Source organism: Cyrtonyx montezumae, unplaced genomic scaffold (assembly GCF_038088225.1).
Source record: "Cyrtonyx montezumae isolate F1298 unplaced genomic scaffold, pur_monq_1.0 scaffold_0, whole genome shotgun sequence".
NCBI classification, from domain to species: Eukaryota; Metazoa; Chordata; class Aves; order Galliformes; family Odontophoridae; genus Cyrtonyx; species Cyrtonyx montezumae.
This window is the reverse complement of record NW_027071824.1, coordinates 23293119-23311096: the sequence shown is the minus strand read 5'-3', so window position 1 is coordinate 23311096 and position 17978 is coordinate 23293119. Positions and strand designations below refer to the sequence as shown.

Genomic DNA, 17978 nt, shown 5'->3' with positions numbered 1-17978 from the left:
TGCTACTAATAAGTAATCATGTGCTAATGCAAATAATTATTATAAATATAATAAGCATAATTTGTCTGCGAGGGAGTTGGATTAGATGATCTTTAAAGGTCCATTCCAAGCTAATCTGTTCTATGATTCTATTTGCTGTCACATAACAAAATCAGTAGTATGTATTGTATAATGCAGTATTGTCTGTTCATAGCTGCTATGTGTACTCCTGACTCTAAATTCAATTGTAAATGACAAATGCAGTGTTTGTGTTGCATTCAAAGAAGACAATGTTGTGAAAAAAATATCTAGGCTGTTTTCTTTATGTTTTCTGTGATGTGATACATTCTGAATTCAAGACCAGGCAAGCAGATAAACTTTGTGTACTCCTCAGCTTTAACTCTTTGAAACATATTTTTATCAACTAGCTCTAAGATTTTTTCTGCTGTAGAAGATCTACTTCTGTGCTCTTTCAAATGATTTGGTTAGCAAGTAGTTTACCGGACAATCTCTACACAGAACACAGTCAAAAGGAACATTAGGCTGCCATACGTGCTAAATTCTGGCAAAAATAAAAATTAAAAAAAATTGTTTTCCAGCTCTTAAAAGTCTATTGTATAAAATGGTAACTTTTCTGTAGTAAATAGGAAGAATCAAGTCTATGCACAAGTTGCCAATGTACTGAAAAAAGTATCACTCTTACTTAATCAGCTTTCTTGGTGACTTGACTGGTTGAAACAAGCTCTGCTACTGTGTAGGACCATACTCTTGGCTTGCTGCACTTAAACTACAGGAGTTTGGAAGATCATAAATACCAAAACTGAGTTTAACTGTAACAGTTCTTAGTTCAATGGTAAATATAACATTCAAAATTAAGATATGCAAAATATAAATTGAAAACAAACAAACAAAAAAGTTACTGTTAAAAGAATAATCATTTATACTTCAGGAAGTTGCCAAAGTAGTGAATTGGTGAAAAAGATCACAATGTTAAATAAACTTAGACATAAAGAAAAGTACATATTAAACTGATTTTGTTTAGTTTTTACATTTTTTTTCTCTTCCTGTCTCTCTTTTTCATACTGCAACTTTGTGCTCAGGCATTTTAAAAGAGCTAATGCTATGTTTCACTGTCATACTTTGCTAGTGATTGCACAAATGGTAATGTGAATTAATGATGGCTATGGCAATTACAAGGATACTATTCTGAATGTATTCCGTATCATGGATAAGAAGAGTTATAAATGCTTTTCTAGTTATTTTTGATTTACATTTTTTAAGTATTTCATAATACCTTTTTGGACAAAGTGCTTCAGAGGAAACTTATTTCTTCTTTTATGACCTTTCAAAGACAAATAATTAAAACCATGGTGCTTCACTTCCAATGTTAATGTGAATAATCTGAATATTCTTTTATCAGGGAGATAATAATTGCTTATAAATAATAAATAAATAATAACAATATATAAAATATATATAAAAAAATAAAATAATAACATTTAAAAATAAATAAATAAATAAATAATAACATTTACCTAAGCACTTTTTGGTCCATTCTGTTTTGGAAGCATCTTTTTTCCAGATCTACCAAATGATATATTGGAAAAAAGGGAACATTAACTTTGAACCATTTTGAATAAGTATTGGAAGAAATTCCTTCAAATTATTTCTGTTCACTCTATAATTGTTCTTCCCTCTAAATATAACTAGAGCTGATACGGTAAAGTCCTTAGAAATAAGATAATGTCTTTAGAAATGTGTTATTGTGTGCCTTTTTCAGCGCACAAGTAGTGTCTGCCTGTGATGTTTCTTTCCCAAGAATGAAATTCACTGATAGAAGCAAGCATTTCATGATAGCTGCACTTTAGTATTTACTTACTATAATGAACCCCAAGACAGATAGCCTTGTATCTAAGCATTACAAGGACGACAGACAATGTCTAAATGTTTTTGTCAAAATGAGTATGTCATTTCTTATCTACCTACAAAGACAGGTGGAATGAAGACCACATACATTCTTAACAATAGAACTGTAATGATAGGAGAAGACACGAGGTACTCCAGCTATAGGTGCTGTTTTCTGAAAGAAATAAATTGTATTTTTGCATTTCTCAATAAGTCCAGTCATAGATTTCTCCATGTATCATCGGTTTCTCTCAGAGCATGAGAACAAATTGTAGAGAAGTGAAAAATTGGATTAGTCACTAAATATTTTGTAAGTCATATATGTAATCCAGTAGAACAATGCTTTCAAATAGAATGATTTTGAACTAATGAAAACCTAATCCATGTTAGCTAATTATACTAAAATGGAAATTTAAAATTTTTTACTAGTATAGTAATTTCAGTTGGAGGTGAGTATATTACCTTTTAGAAAAATTCTGCAGGACATAAAATCATTAATCATATTCTTATAAGAAGCTTTATTTTGGAGAAGTACATTTTTTAACATATGAAGGCATGGGATGATTATCATTATTATTTTTTTAATTAAAAACAATTGTGTATACTTATATTCTTATTAATAGTTTAGATCTTGTTTATATTGTTTATTTCTTGTTTCATTCTATAATCAAAACCAAATCCTATATATTTGTGCTAATGTTTTCTCTCAGCTTTAATAATGTACTGGCTTTTTATGGTAGTTGCTACAAAAATAGTGAATAAAAGATAATCTGTTCAGCTTTTCAGTCAGTGCACTCTTTGCATTTCTTCATGTTCTTGTTTTCATTTGTTTTCCTTTAAGACATATCTTTGATGGAAAAGCAGGCGTAAGCCATTTCCTTCATATTTGTATTATTTGGTTTTTGAGTAAATTCACTTTTGTTACTAGTTTCTAGGCCATTGCAACTTCTTAGTATCCTTACTGAAGGTACAATAGCATGATTTCAGTTAGTATAAATAGTAATTTTGATAGTTCTGCTGTAGCAAAATTTTGTTTATAAGAGAAGGTATAGTTCCTGAAATTTGATTCTTCATACTTACCCAGGATGTGAAAAATAGACGAAATCCTCGCCTTGTACCTTATGCCCTTTTGGATGATCGAACAAAGAAGTCAAACAAAGACAGTCTTCGGGAAGCAGTCCGCACTCTTCTAGGCTATGGCTACAATCTGGAAGCTCCTGATCAAGATCATGGTGATTAATTTTGTTGTTCTGGTCTCTCTCTCTCTCAAAATGTGAAATTATTTCACTTTGCTTTTGATTTATTGTCCCAGTAGAATAATCTAAACAGTTACAGTGCCTCCAAAGCTAATAAGCCCCTTTCTCTGTCTTTTGTTGTTCACGTTACCCTTAGATTTTACATTCCTTACTGTTTCCTTTCCTCATTCTGTAGCATCAAATAGAGAATTTTAAAATGTGAAAATATTGCATTTGGTGTCAATGGTACAATTTTTTTGTAACCATACACTTATTTTTACTATTTTTTAAAAATGATTAATATTTTGACTTTTAAAAGGAGACAAAATTAATAGCTTAAGTAAATTAAATAAGAATTCTGAAAAACCATAAAGTACAGAAAATCAAGAGAACATGTATGTCATCTCACTCAATATATGGTCTTATGCCAGGAAAATGAATGTCTTAAATATGTGCATAAATACTTGAAGTGTCCAATCCAAAATCAGGTTTCAATGAAAACATTTCTGATAAGTACTAGCATTTTTCTTTCAAGGTGTAATAAGAAGATCATATATAAGGTCAGTGGTGATTAATTTTTTGTTTCTGCAGTTTAGGTAGTAAAGGATTCTGCAGTTAGCATACAATCTTCTATTAAACACTTAAATTTAAATTATGAAATTTTCTAAGATTTATATAAATGAAATTCCTTTGATTTCAAACTGAAAATCTAGAGAATTGGACAGTCTATTAGATCATTTATGCTCCCATGATTTTCTTAGGTCTTCAAAACTGAATAGACTCTAAGTAAACTTTAAATCACTTCTTAACGATGTTTTGTTTGAATTTGCACCATTGCTAGTTTAAATATTTTATTGATAACCAGGCCAGTGTTTTCAGCATATACAGTTTGATGTAGAGATGTCCTGGTAAGAAAAATAAATGCAAACTTGTAATCTCAGCAGCATAGAAAATTTGAGAAATACGTCTAAACATTATCCTGTCAATACATTGATTAATCACTAATTATTTTTTCCTGCTTTTTATAGTTATATTGTTAAATTTGGACCTATTTGGGCCATAGATCTTCTGTAAATAGCTTTTGCAGATGTATATTTTAGGTATGAGTTAACAGTGGGAACCTGCCATTTTTTTTGTATTCCAAAATGCATACATTATTATACATATACAAAGCTTGCTATTAAATTACATTTTTAAGTATGAGTTATCACTGCTATCATAATTGTGTAACAGGGTTGGATTTCTGAACAGGAAAAATAACTTGTTGGTTTGCAGCATAGATTGCCTTGGTGGCAAAATGCCATATCTATTATATCTGCTTACCGTTAGTCTGGAGAGTTTAAGGCTGCTACCTACTCTTAATTTTTCCCACTCTTCTCCTACTAAGAGAAGGTGATGCTTCATGGAGTGAGAGCACAGCTTCTGCATTTCTCTGAGAAGCTGATCTGGCTGGGGTAGGAGGTAGTTGACTCCTATGAAGCTAAAATAGTTGCCTCTTGATAGAGGGTGACAAGGAAAGCATCTCTTTTTCCACAATTTTCTTCAGATTCCACTGAGCAATATCAATCTCCTGTCCTTCTTTACAGCTCTGTGAACCAAATTTTCCTGTCTTTCCTCAGGAATGACTGGGCTAGAATTTTTTTTTTTTCTAGCCATGAAGAGGATCCTTGAAATTCCTCAGTACATAGAGTTATTAATGAAATGAAAAGAACAAATTTGCAGTCCTCACATCTGAAAGGTGTCATCAAACCTGTTGCAGTATTCCAGGAGGAAAGGACCTGCAGGGCAGTGCACTCAAACAAAGACTGAAATTGCATTAAATGATAGTTTTTATACTTCATATTTTACAGAGTATGAGCATCTACGATGCATCCTGACAAAGGAATCCCCTTTCGTTAGCCAAAATCCATATTACAATTAAATGATATGTAGAGCCATCTAGTGGTATTCTCTGTCTCCATTAATAGATTTTATTTTTAGCTCTGATTTACAGAACTGTGCAGCTTTTTTTTTTATATACTTTATTATAAATATTTTTTAATGGCTACTCACAGCAGCTGTATGTTAGGGATTGCTTAGAGTATAGCAAATCTTAGGTTACTTATAATGTAAGAAGGTGATGAATTATTTTTTTTTGTGAACCTAATGGGAACAAACATATTGAAGTGCAAGGTTTTGCAGCTGGGAGTCAGACTAATCCCAGATATGTATACAGACTGGGAGAAGAACTCAAGAATAGCTCTGTGGAGAAGGACCTGGGTGTCCTGACTGCTGAAAAACAGAACATGAGCTGGCAAATGGTATCCTGGGCTCCATTAGAAGAGGGATGGACAGCAGGGATTTGATTGTCTCTCTCTACTCTGCCTTCATGAGGCTACACTTGGAGTACTGTGCCTAGGTCTGGGGCCCCCAATACAGGAAAGATATGAAGCTTTTGAAGAGGGTTCTGAGAAGGATCACAAAGATGATGACAGAACTGGAGCACACCCCCTACAAAGACAGTCTGAGGAAACAGGGCTTGTTCAGCCTGGAGAAGAGAAGGTTACAAGGAGACTTCATCGAGGCCTTCCAGTATTTGAAAGGAGATTATAAGCAGGAAAGGAATCAACTTTTTTCTGAGGGTAAACAGTGGTAAGATAAGGGGGAATAATATTTAACTCAGGGAGGAAAGGTTTAAATTGGATGTCAGGGGAAGTTCTTCACAGAGAGTAGTGAGAGGCTGGAACAGACTACCCAGAGAAGCTGTGGATGCTCTGTCCCTGGAGGTGTTCAAGACCAGGTTGGATGGAGCCCTGGGTAACCTGGTGGAGTACCAGATCTGAAGGTTGGTGGCTCTGCCAGTGGCAAGAAAGTTGGAACTTGGTGGTCCTTGGGTTCCCTTCCAACACAAGCTGTTCTATGATTCTGTGAACAGACAGATAGGTGTAGACAAGTTTTGAGCTGATAAGAAACTCAACACAAGAAAGAATTACAGTAAAAAGACTGGAATAATTATTTTTAAAGGCTGAGCAGGCTTTGAAGCCTTGCAATTTTATGGGAAAAGATCCAGAATGCTTTAGGCATTCTTTTTTTCTAATCTGAGAAAGTCAGAGATATCCCTGTACTGTATGATTGGGAAGAAAGAAAACTGTATACAATACTAGAGAACAGAGTAGCTGAGAGGACTTAGGGAAAAAAAGATAAAGTATTATTTCTTTGACCTTTTGAAATGAGTTTTAATTTTTGTGAGTTCAAGATACCTTCTGGCTTGAATTGATTGTGGGATTTTGGAATCTTGGAAGAAAGTATCAGAAACAGACTGTAGGACTATATGAGTAGTAAAAAATATGAAGGAAGGTTTGCATGTACTCACTTTACAAGGCTTTACTTTTTAGTTATTTTAGTGGAAGATATTTCATAGAGAAAATGTGTAAAGTAGTGGAAAATAACCCTCTTTCCAGTTTTCTGTCCTCTGTGAACTTCCTGTGAATGCATTCTGTCTCATCATTGAGGTCACTAATGAAGATGCAAAGCAGCATTGACTCCAGCACTGTTGTAGGCCACAATAGCACTCTAATGCCTCTAGGGAGATTTTCAGGCTGCTGATACAATGCTCCAGATCTGACTATTTGAAGCCAGGCTTTCAGTCTACTTCACTGTCTGCCCATTTAGCCCATCCTCTGTCAGCTTTTCAAGACAGTGCCAAAAGCCTCACCTAAGTGAACAAAAAAACATTCGTTGCTCTCTTGCTATCCACCAAGCTAGTCACTTTGTAAAGGTTTTCAGATAGATTATGCATTATTTCCCTCTTTGAAAATCTGTACTATCTAATCCTGATCACCTTCTTCTCCTTCATATGCTAGGAGATGGTTTCTAGAGGAGTTTTCTCCATCATATTCCCTGGGATTGACTGACCATCTTGTAATTGTTTTTTCCTTCTTGCTCATTTTGACCAGAGTTACATTTGCTCTCTTCCTGTCTTTAGAAACTTCTTTCAGTTGTCACGACCTTTCAGAGATAATTGAGAGTGGCTTCACAATTGCATCAGCATGACTCTCACCATTTATGGATTCCAGCCTGTCAGGCTTAATCAGTTTATATCCATCCAGTTAAGCGCTCCCTAGCCTGGATCCTCCTTGCTCCAGACTTTCTCTCTGGTCTCAGAAGTTTAGGATTCTTAAAGGATGGTCTTGCTATTAAACACTGAGACTAAAAAGGCATTGAGTACCCCATCCTTTCCAGTCTCATTTGTCACTAGATTCCTCTACCTCATGTAGCAAATGGATCGTAGCTTCCTTAGACTTCTTTTTTCTGGTGTGTTTTTAGAATCCTTTTTTGACTTTTAATTCCTTACCAGATACCATGCCAGGTCAATTGTATCACTCCTAACTTACCCTGTAAGACTGGACAGATTGTCTGTATTCTTTCTGGTTTCCCTGACCCTGCTTTCCACCTTTTACATGCTTCCTTTTCATGTCTGTTCTTAGAAGCTCATCACTCATACATGCAGGGCTCCAACTGGCTTCTTGCTATATGTACAGATTCTTCCTTTTTAAAGAAAGCCTGATTTACTGCTTCTACAGCAGATACACCTGACAACAGCACCCACATAGGTCTGTCTGTTTACCTATGAACTCTGAACTGGCTCTTGAATCATCTCAGGGCCGATCTAAATGCTGTTCTCTTGATAAAAGCTACCTCTTCATCATCCTGCACAGCTTGCCTTTCTTAAAAAACATGTATTCATCCATTGTAGTGGCTCAGCTATGTGAGTTATTCCGCTGTATCTCTGTGATTCCAGTGAGTGTCATAAACATTTAACTGCACTCTTTCTTAATTTGTCATGCTGCATGCATTAGTGCAGTTATTTGAGATTCCCAAGCATGCTCATTCCCCAGAAAGAGGCAAGAGAGCCCTACGTGGCTGTTCTGCACCCTTGATAACATCTCCATTACATGCAAATCTGAGCACCTGGCAAGGAAAAAAATCTTCTAGACTCACCATTAATGTAATAAATAAATAAAATTTCAGTAATACTACATGAAAATCTGTAGACCATATTTTGAAAAAAGGCTGGCAATCTTTTAAACCACATGAGTATATATATTACATTCTCTCATGCCTGAAAAAGATTTGTGTTACTGTTTCATTGCTTTACTGATGTGATAATAGGTCATCTGTTCTTCATGATTTTCTTTTGTTACTACTTAATATTTTTCAACATGCTCTAAAGGCACAGCTGTATATTTATTTGTTGTTTTAACTGCTTGCGTTTTGTCAGTAGTTGGATTCAGTAATTCCTGCTTTTATTATTTCTTCCTTTAACTTCTTATTTTTTAAACCTTGCAGCCACAAGACTGGATGTGAACAATGGGATAATGGAAAAATTCCGCATCTTTCGTACAGAGAAAACTTATGCAGTGAAATCTGGAAAGTGGTACTTCGAGTTTGAGGCAGTTACAGCAGGAGACATGCGAGTTGGCTGGACAAGGCCTGGTTGTCTGCCAGATCAGGAGCTTGGCTCAGATGAAGAAGCTTTTGTTTTTGATGGCTTTAAGGTTTGTTTATGTTCATTTATAATAATACAAATAATTGTAAAAGTCAATTTTATGTCTTATTCTGTGTGTAATAGCCTCACTTTAGTTGCTTTCTTTTCTTTCATCTGTGGTCTATGAAATTATTTCTCCGTCTCTTTGAGGGTCTGTGTGGAATGTGGAGGGAGACAGAAATGCCTAAGCTAAAAATTGATGTAATCTAAGGAATAAAGAGAATTTTTAATTTCTAGATGTCTTTTCACATCTTGTGAAAAGAATTTCACTAATAAAATGCATATAATACACTGAAATTGACTTAATCAAATTCAAAATACTGGCTGAGCTGTAATTAGCTATGAATAATTTCTTTAAATTTCTACTCAACTCTTGTCTCTGAGAGAAATACCTGCTAGGGAATAAAGATGATTAAGATTATTAACATTAAGTGTCTGAGGAAAACTTTTTTTTTTTTTTTAAAGGAATGTGAAGGTTACAAGGAATGTGCCTAGTTTTTCATAGAAAACCTTACAATTTAGAATAAACTAATTCATCAGCAATTTTTGCTCAAATTTGACTGTTCACAAAGTGATGACAGGATGAAATACATTATCAGGAATATATAGGGAATCAAAATATTTTATACGCTACTGATTTTTATCAGAATAGATAATAAATTTTTTGGAATTTTTTATTTCATTATGAAAGCATTTGAAACCTCTATCCAAACCATATCATAGCTACTAATGCAATTACTCATGTAATTTGATTTTCAATTTTTTTTTCCTTAGTCTTGTTTTGTAGAAGGAGATGCCTTAAGAAGAGAACTGAAAAGCTGGTTTTATAAAATTTCTATTTGTATTAAGTTAGCTATTGAAATTCTGTGTCTTTACTGAAGTGATTGAGTAGCAGTTTGATTTCTACATCTTGATTTTTGAACTTCAGAGCTCAGTCCACAAAGTTATTTTGTTGTCTCTGATTTTGAAGATTTCGCTACTTGGTTATAAGATATATGGATGATAAAAATCGAGCACTGATGAACTGTATGAATCTAGAAGATATTATTAGTAGTTTTGTTGTATGAACATCTGTAAGAGCTGTTAATAGATGTTCATTTATTTGAATTTCAATCCAAGACTCTAGGTAAGGTTACTGACCCAAAGCCCTGCAGTCTTTCACTTGATCAGTCATACAGTGCATTAATCATGCCCTGAACTATGGTGATGTCTGTGAGAAGCTTAAAGAGTTCATCCCATGTACAGATTTCTGTTCCTTCCAAAATTTGGGGTGGCAGGAAGTTTAGTTTATTTTTTGCATTTAGAGAATTATACTTAAGGAAATAATAGAATTTCTTTGGGAGCAATAAATTTATGGACAACTAAATGAAATAAAAATGTTTTTTTAATAAATTCTTGAAACTGTTATGTAGCATTATAATTGATTGAACATTAGTTTCCTTTTAAGTCCTTAATGCAACTTCTGTGTAAAAATAGGCTAAGTTCTTGTTACTAAAATACTGAAGTACAATTTGCCCTGTCAGCTCATTTAGCAATATTTTGCAATAATGACATGAGAGGTGTTTTACAGGAAATTACTTGTTGGATTTCCATTTTCAAAGATAACTTACGTTATTCACAGGCATTGTTTGGGAATAATGACATGCAGTGGAAGTGTTAATTTTAGTGCCATGTTAATAGAGGCAGATAATTATTAGTTCTACCACTGTGTAGGAGAACACATACATTGTCACTGTTATTTTTTTTGAAGTCTTCAAAATCTTTTCAGGCACAGCGGTGGCATCAAGGTAATGAGCATTTTGGCCGCTCCTGGTTGGCAGGAGATGTTGTTGGATGTATGGTTGACATGAATGAACACACTATGATGTTCACCTTAAATGGTGAAATCCTGCTTGATGACTCAGGTTCAGAACTTGCATTCAAGGATTTTGAGGTTGGTGATGGTAAGTGCTGTAATCCATTGTGCTATTAATATATTTTTTGTTTCAACTCCCTATTAAGTTAGTGTGCTGCTTTTCATTTCCCCTCTCTCACTATTTCCGGGTTAAAAAATAAATAAATAAAGCAAGTGAAAGTTTAACTATTTTCATTGACAAGCTAAATGCACCATTTGCTTGACATAGCATTGAGTGTAGTAAACTATATATTATTGAACGAAGAAATTAAAATAGTACTAGTATGATAGGCAAGAAATGTTACAGTTCTGTAGCTCCAGCAAGCATATTACTTTATTAATTATTGTAACTTTTTAGAGTGCATTGTTGAATTGACATTTTATTAACTGAAGACTGTGTTTCTCTGTATTGTGTTAATTGTGATGAGTTGCTCTTATGTGGAAAATTGCTTTAAAATTAGTTAGATTTAAATCATTTAAAATACTATTTGGTTTATATTTTTCAATTCTGAATTTCTATTCTTGCTGTGGACTGTGGATCTAGATCAGCTCTTTGAGTCACTTGGAGAGGCAATGTTAGTGAAAGTATCAGCAGTGTCACAGGATTCTGAAAATATATTATTTTGATTTTTTTTCAATAATTTTTTTTAATATCTTGTAAACTCATTTTATAAATATATAAAAGTACATATAAAAATATGTACTTATATATTTCGCATATTGAGTGTATTTCCATAGATAATAAATAACTTGGTGCACTGAGAAAAATGGTATGTATTAGTAGTACTCACTGTTTTTCCTAGATAAAAATCAAGAAAATAATATGTGCTTTTCTGTGTGTTATTTTACTGACCTATGCCTTAAAATTACTGTTTTCCTTGTAAGTTTTTTTGGTAATTTGTTACGAAAGCCAACAGCACTGTTAGATTTAGCTGTTACCATGGCTTTTTCTGTGTGGTCTTCAAGATCTGCTTTTGTGTTTTACTCTGATTGGTGTCTATCATTTGTAAAGGTGTCACATGAAGTGTGAGAATATGTAAAGTTGTTCACAGTGAATTTTCCAGCCATCTTTTGTGATCAGACTTTTTGACTCTACTTTGCAGAGATGTGTGTGAGGCTTTGAATTCAGTACCTTTAACACTTGATCTGTACTTCATCAAGTCACAACATGATATAAATTTATAAATGTACATATTTTGTCATCTGTTACTCATTTGTTATATATTTGTGTCTAAGAAAGAAAAATTTTGAATAGTAAAAGCCTCCTATGCTGCTTTTTTCCCTCTTCTCATGGGAAAGATGAACCTTATATCTATCAATCAGGTACTTCTCTTGTGGAATTTTAACTGCTTGGCTTTTGTCTGGGTTTCATAGACAAACTCTAATCAGCTTTTTTTCTATACTGTATGTGGAGTTTCAAAGATTACTGTTAGCTTACATGAAATATTTGATCCACACAGAAACAGAAAAGATTTTATATATACATACATACATGAAAAATACATGAATATGTAAGTATATAAAAATATGTATGTGTAACTAATTGAACAGATCTTGACATTTCTTGTTCATAAAAAGGAAAACTGCTGGACTTTAACCTATTATTTAGAAGCTTTATTGTTACATTTTGTTAGTGGCTGGGTCAAATGAGCTGGGACCAAAAAATGGTGCAAGAAACAAGAGATTTTCTTTGTGATTTGAAACCTGAGGGGGGCAAAAAAAAATAAAATAAAATAAAGTTCATAAGTTCATAAGGTTGGAAAGGACCTATAAGATCATCTAGTCCAACCATCCTCCTATCACTATCTCTACCCAACTACTAAATTAAATCCTTTAGCACCTCATCTAAACGCTTCTTGAACAGCGCTAGGGATGGTGCCTCAACCACCTCCCTAGGCAGGCCGTTCCAGTGCCTGACCACTCTTTCAGAAAAGAAATGCTTCCTCAGGTCTAATCTAAATCTCCCCGGGCGCAACTTGTGGCCATTCCCTCTCGTCCTGTCGTTATTTATCAGGGAGAAGAGGCACCACCCCCTCCTCACCACAACCCCCCTTCAGGAAGTGGTAGAGAAAATAAAAGAGATTACTTAAAAAGTGTGAAGAAATCACAAGTGAATTGCCTGTGCTAGAGAAATTATAGGAAAGCAGATGCTTGCAAACGTGCAGTTGATTCAAAAGTAATAACAAACAACAAAACAAAAACCCCACCACAACTGAAAAAAATCCTAATGTAAGTTCTATGAAGGGACACTATCATATTGTTAGTTCTAACTAACTAGTATCATGGAGTGGTATGAATTTTTAAAATTAATTAATTTTTTTTCTTTTGATCTATAGAATGCTGATGATGGTTCTTTTTTTTTTTTTTTTTTTTTTTTTTTCTCCACTAATGTAATTGTATATGTAAGAAACATTGCTTTGGAATTACTTTTTGTGGTTCTCTCAAAATGCCATAACTTCTGGAATTCCAGGAGTAACATGAAAAATTCAAGATTCGAAAGTAAAATTGGCATGTGAAATTGTTTTATGAAAGAGAAAAATTATCTGGTGTTTGTAATATACAATTCACATTTTCTTTCCTCTTGTTTTCAGGATTTCTACCTGTGTGCAGCCTAGGTCCATCTCAAGTGGGAAGAATGAACTTTGGAAAAGATGTCAGCACTCTAAAATATTTCACTATCTGTGGCTTACAGGAAGGCTATGAGCCCTTTGCTGTTAATACAAACAGAGACATTACCATTTGGCTGAGTAAAAGGCTCCCTCAGTTTCTGCCAGTGCCCCAAAATCATGAACACATTGAGGTCAGCAATCCTTTTTAATGTTTCTAAATAGCTCTTTTATGAGTCTGTTTTATTTATGTTTCTACTTCTGCACTTCTAGAAAAAAATTCTGATTTGGTATGTTGTCCCAGTTTTGTACAAACCTTGCACCTCTTACAAATTTGTTACATTTGGTGGAGTTGATTGATAGTATTTCTTTATTCACAAAATCTGTCATATGTATAAATATGAGATTCTTAGAGATAAATTCTACAGTATGTCCTCTGCAAGATGAGCTCCTTGAGCAATAAGTGAGAAATATATTTATAAAGATATTCCAGAAAGTAGACATTTCCACTAGCAAATAGTGTGTGTTCCAGTGTAGATGTTTTAGAAAGTGATTTTCCATAGCTAATAGGGTTTTATTTTAATAAATACTTATTAGCTAGTTGTGTCAGTGTTTATGTCCCCATGTTATGCATCTTGATGAAATTGAATTTGTCTTTTAAGACTATAATGAAATCCTTCTGTAATTGATGAAGTGGCAGACCAATGAGTATCACACTTTAGTTTTTTAAAAAAATCTGTTTTCTTTGTCATGCATGTATACTTTGAACTGATGAGGTGTTATTCCTGAAAAGGTTGGACTTATATTTTAAAGAATTGTGGTGAGAAAGACTATTCCTTCACAGGAAGGAACTCTTTAAAGTGTTCTTTTCCCCTTGAAATGGGAGTGTAATATTACAATGCATTTTACTGTTTAACGGTGTTTGCAAACTTTGCATGTCAAAAATGCATACTCTAGACATGTAATCTGAATGCTCAATGGGGAAAAACGTCAGCTTATAAACAGCTACATTTTTACATTTGATAGGTGATGAGAATTGATGGGACCATAGACACCTGTCCTTGCCTGAAGGTCACGCAGAAGTCCTTTGGTTCACAGAACAGTAAAACAGATGTCATGTTTTTTCGATTAAGTATGCCTATTGAATGTGCTGAGGTGTTCTCCAGAACAGCTGCAGGAGGGTTACCAGGCACTGGTCTTTTTGGCCCAAAAAATGATTTGGAGGATTACGATGCTGATTCCGATTTTGAGGTTCTAATGAAAACTGCTCATGGTCATCTAGCGGCTGACAGGACAGAGAGGGAAAAAGATGCCACAAAACCAGAGTTAAATAACCATAAAGATTATGTTCAAGAAAAGCCTTCGCGACTTAAACAAAGGTTTGTAGTGCATTGGATTTTTTATATTATTATTATTAATTTTTTTGTTCTTGACTGAACAAAATGACAATTGGATCTATAGAGAATTTTTCCCTAATTCTATCTTATATTTGAATATAATGTATAAGAGGAAAAACTAGTTTCATATACATACATTGCTTCATATGGAAGTTATGGATTAAAACTAAGCATAAGAGTGGTGGTTTTTTTGCTTGTTTGTTGATTTGTTTGTTTTTTCTTTTTTTCCCTCAGCTATTAGGATACAGTTGTTTGGTTTATTGTTAATGCTTTTATGATAATTACATAAAATTCACTCTCAGAGCAACATTAGTACAAAAACTCTGTGTGTATATACTGATCTACTGAGCTTTTTGTATGTATTTTGATTTTACTTATCTTATTGCAGATTTATGCTCAGGAGGACAAAGCCAGATTATAGCACAAGCCATTCTGCAAGGCTTACTGAGGATGTGCTAGCAGATGATAGAGATGACTATGATTATTTGATGCAAACTTCCACGGTATGGTAACAAAGGATTTTTGCCTTAGCTTTTTGTATAATTACATGCTTTTGCTTGGAAGAGTTTCAGAAACTAATGTTGGGGCAAAATGTTTAATTTAAACACACATTTAACATTTGTTTTGGTTTGAGTTGACTGTCAGTTTAAGCCAGTTTCCATACAGAAAGCCATAAATTAAGTTGCATCTTAGTTAACTTGAACATGCTTATTCTACTTTTAAAGAGATGACTGCTTTTGGATTTTAAAACAATAAATGCATTGTGAATCAAAGTGATATATCAGAAAACCAAATACTAATATTTACTGATTTTTATTTTTTATTTTTTGTAGTACTATTATTCAGTGAGAATATTTCCTGGTCAGGAACCAGCTAATGTCTGGGTAGGCTGGATTACATCTGACTTTCATCAGTATGACACAAGTTTTGACTTGGACAGAGTGCGTACTGTTACAGTAACACTGGGAGATGAAAAGGGGAAGGTTCATGAGAGGTTAGTTGCAATATTCTTAAAAGGATACCTTTTTTTGCCATCCATAAAGGTAACTAACAATTTATAAGCTGTAAATCCACTGAATTTAATGTAACTGAGTTAATATGGGGCTTTTTTGTTGTTCTTTTTTGTTTATTTTTATTTTTTACTTTTCAACTTTGTAGTATTTTCTATTACTGCTTGTGAAGAAATGGACAATCCTGTAACTGTTGGCTTTTGAACTGCTACAAAGTGAAACAAAGTGGCCTTATTTTTGGAATATTGATTTTGAGAAAGCAAGAATTAATATGACAATGCCTTTCAACGGTTCAGCTTGTGTTCTGTATTAGAAACTGTTATACCTAACACAAGCAATTTTAAATATTAATTTTCATAAATTTTGTCTCTTAAAATTTTACAACAGATTTAAGCTCCTTCAAATTTTGAGATCTTCTTTTTAATTATCAAGTCTAAGTTTCATTGAATTTTGGCATTGATTAGGGTGGCTGCTCTTTTCTGGTGCTGTTTGTTGATTACAGGTGTACAAAGTTCTTCTTAGGCCACTAGAACTATACACACCATCTGTAAATTTGTTTGTTTTTTGACATTCAGTATAAAACGCAGCAACTGCTATATGGTATGCGCAGGAGAGAGCATGAGCCCTGGGCAAGGACGTAATAATAATGGTCTGGAGATTGGTTGCTTGGTTGATGCTGCCAGTGGCCTGCTGACCTTCACAGCTAATGGCAAAGAGCTGGGCACATACTATCAGGTGAGCATTTTTCAATAGTGTCTTCCAATGGAAAAAGAAGAAACAGAATCCTCAGGTTGCATTTTATTAGGAATTTTGTTACAAGAGAAGGAAAAGTAATTACCATTGTTGAAATAGGAATTGTTCCCTTCTGTTTGTATTTTCTGGAGTTTTAGTCAAAGGTTTTCATTTATTGGCTTTCGATATAGATTTTCTTAAAAAAAAAATATATATATATATATATACATGCATAATGGTTTTCGTTGTCTTAAGTAATTAAACTTTTTTGCACCTTTGATTGTAGGTTGAACCAAGTACAAAGTTATTTCCTGCTGTATTTGCTCAAGCTACAAGTCCCAATGTTTTCCAGTTTGAACTGGGTAGAATAAAGGTAAATAACTGCTAAGCTTTGCAAGAAGTTATTGCAAAGTCCCATTGAATTTTCCAAATCTCATCATTCATGATGAAATCACTTGGATCGGGAAGGCAAATATTTTATTCTGTAAACAGATGATGTGTGACCAATGTTATCTGCATGTTAGGTTAGAGTCTTAATTGAGTTTTGATATATATTTAAAGAACACAGTAAAACTGGAATTGACTTTTGTGCTTCGTTTCTATGGACGACTTAGAAATTAAAAGAGGTAAAAGATTCAGATCCCTGATCTAAGGAAGAGAACACATTCCATTCAAGCTTCTCTTTCAAATATATCTATTGAAATAATAAGTAAGAAAACGCTTCCTTACTGCTAACTTGCTGTTATCTACCAATTGTACAAAATACTTTAAAATTCAAGTTGCACTTTACTGTATGTTGAATATGTTTCTTGAGAAATATTATATATTCTTTGTTTGATAAAGGTGATGAAACTGATTGTCTCTTATATTGGAATTCTCCAGAATGTAATGCCATTGTCTGCTGGCTTATTCAAAAGTGAACACAAAAACCCAGTCTCCCAATGCCCTCCACGTCTCCATGTCCAGTTTCTGACTCACGTGCTTTGGAGTAGAGTGCCAAACCACTTCTTGAAAGTTGATGTCTCTAGGATCAGTGAACGTCAAGGCTGGATGATACAGTGCCTGAATCCTTTGCAGTTCATGGCCCTTCACATTCCTGAAGAAAACAGGTTAACATTGTTTATGTATAGAAGTTTATCTGTGTAAAAACTTGGGTTATGATGTTAGTCATGTAATAAATTCTCTGGGAGAGAAGTCCAAGTCCTTCTTTGTCTCATTTTTTTCCTAAGTATATAAAGAGTAATGTGTTTTTATTTAGATAACATTAAAACATAAAAAAAATTTGAGTTAATTTTTAAAATCTACACCCTCCCAGTTTTCCTCCAAACTCTTTAACAGTTAGTGTAGTATTTGAATTAGAAAGTAATATTGTTTGTAAGTTCTAAAGGATAATCTACAAGGTATTTAAAAATACATTTTCCTTTGATATGAAAAAAAAGCAATCAATTTAATTATCCCTGTGTTTTTCCTTAATTTAATTTTTACATTTGGAAAAATATATCTTTGAGATTTCCTTGTTATCTGAATATCTTGACATTTTGCCAGTGCCAAAACTGAAAAGAAAATCAGTAAAAATTTTGGTAATTTGGAATTCTGAGCAAATAGAAAAATAAACCACCAAACTGTAAATTAGCTGATCTAGTCTGTTTACATTTTGAAACCCCAAATCTAAAAACAATAAATTACCTAAATA

At 33.6% G+C, this 17978-nt stretch overlaps 1 protein-coding gene across 9 annotated transcripts in view; it reads left to right on the top strand.

The window, feature by feature from the left end:
* Nucleotides 1–17978, top strand: part of RYR2 (ryanodine receptor 2) — a 343878-nt gene that overhangs the window by 200263 nt on the left and 125637 nt on the right. For all 9 annotated transcript variants that reach the window (XM_065730001.1, XM_065729961.1, XM_065729984.1 and 6 more), the window contains 10 exons: nt 2969–3116; nt 8448–8656; nt 10415–10589; nt 13132–13340; nt 14173–14525; nt 14932–15046; nt 15377–15537; nt 16129–16288; nt 16572–16658; nt 17168–17394. In XM_065730001.1, the coding sequence (XP_065586073.1) occupies nt 2969–3116; nt 8448–8656; nt 10415–10589; nt 13132–13340; nt 14173–14525; nt 14932–15046; nt 15377–15537; nt 16129–16288; nt 16572–16658; nt 17168–17394 (1844 nt within the window). The remainder of the gene's footprint in view (nt 1–2968; nt 3117–8447; nt 8657–10414; nt 10590–13131; nt 13341–14172; nt 14526–14931; nt 15047–15376; nt 15538–16128; nt 16289–16571; nt 16659–17167; nt 17395–17978) is intronic.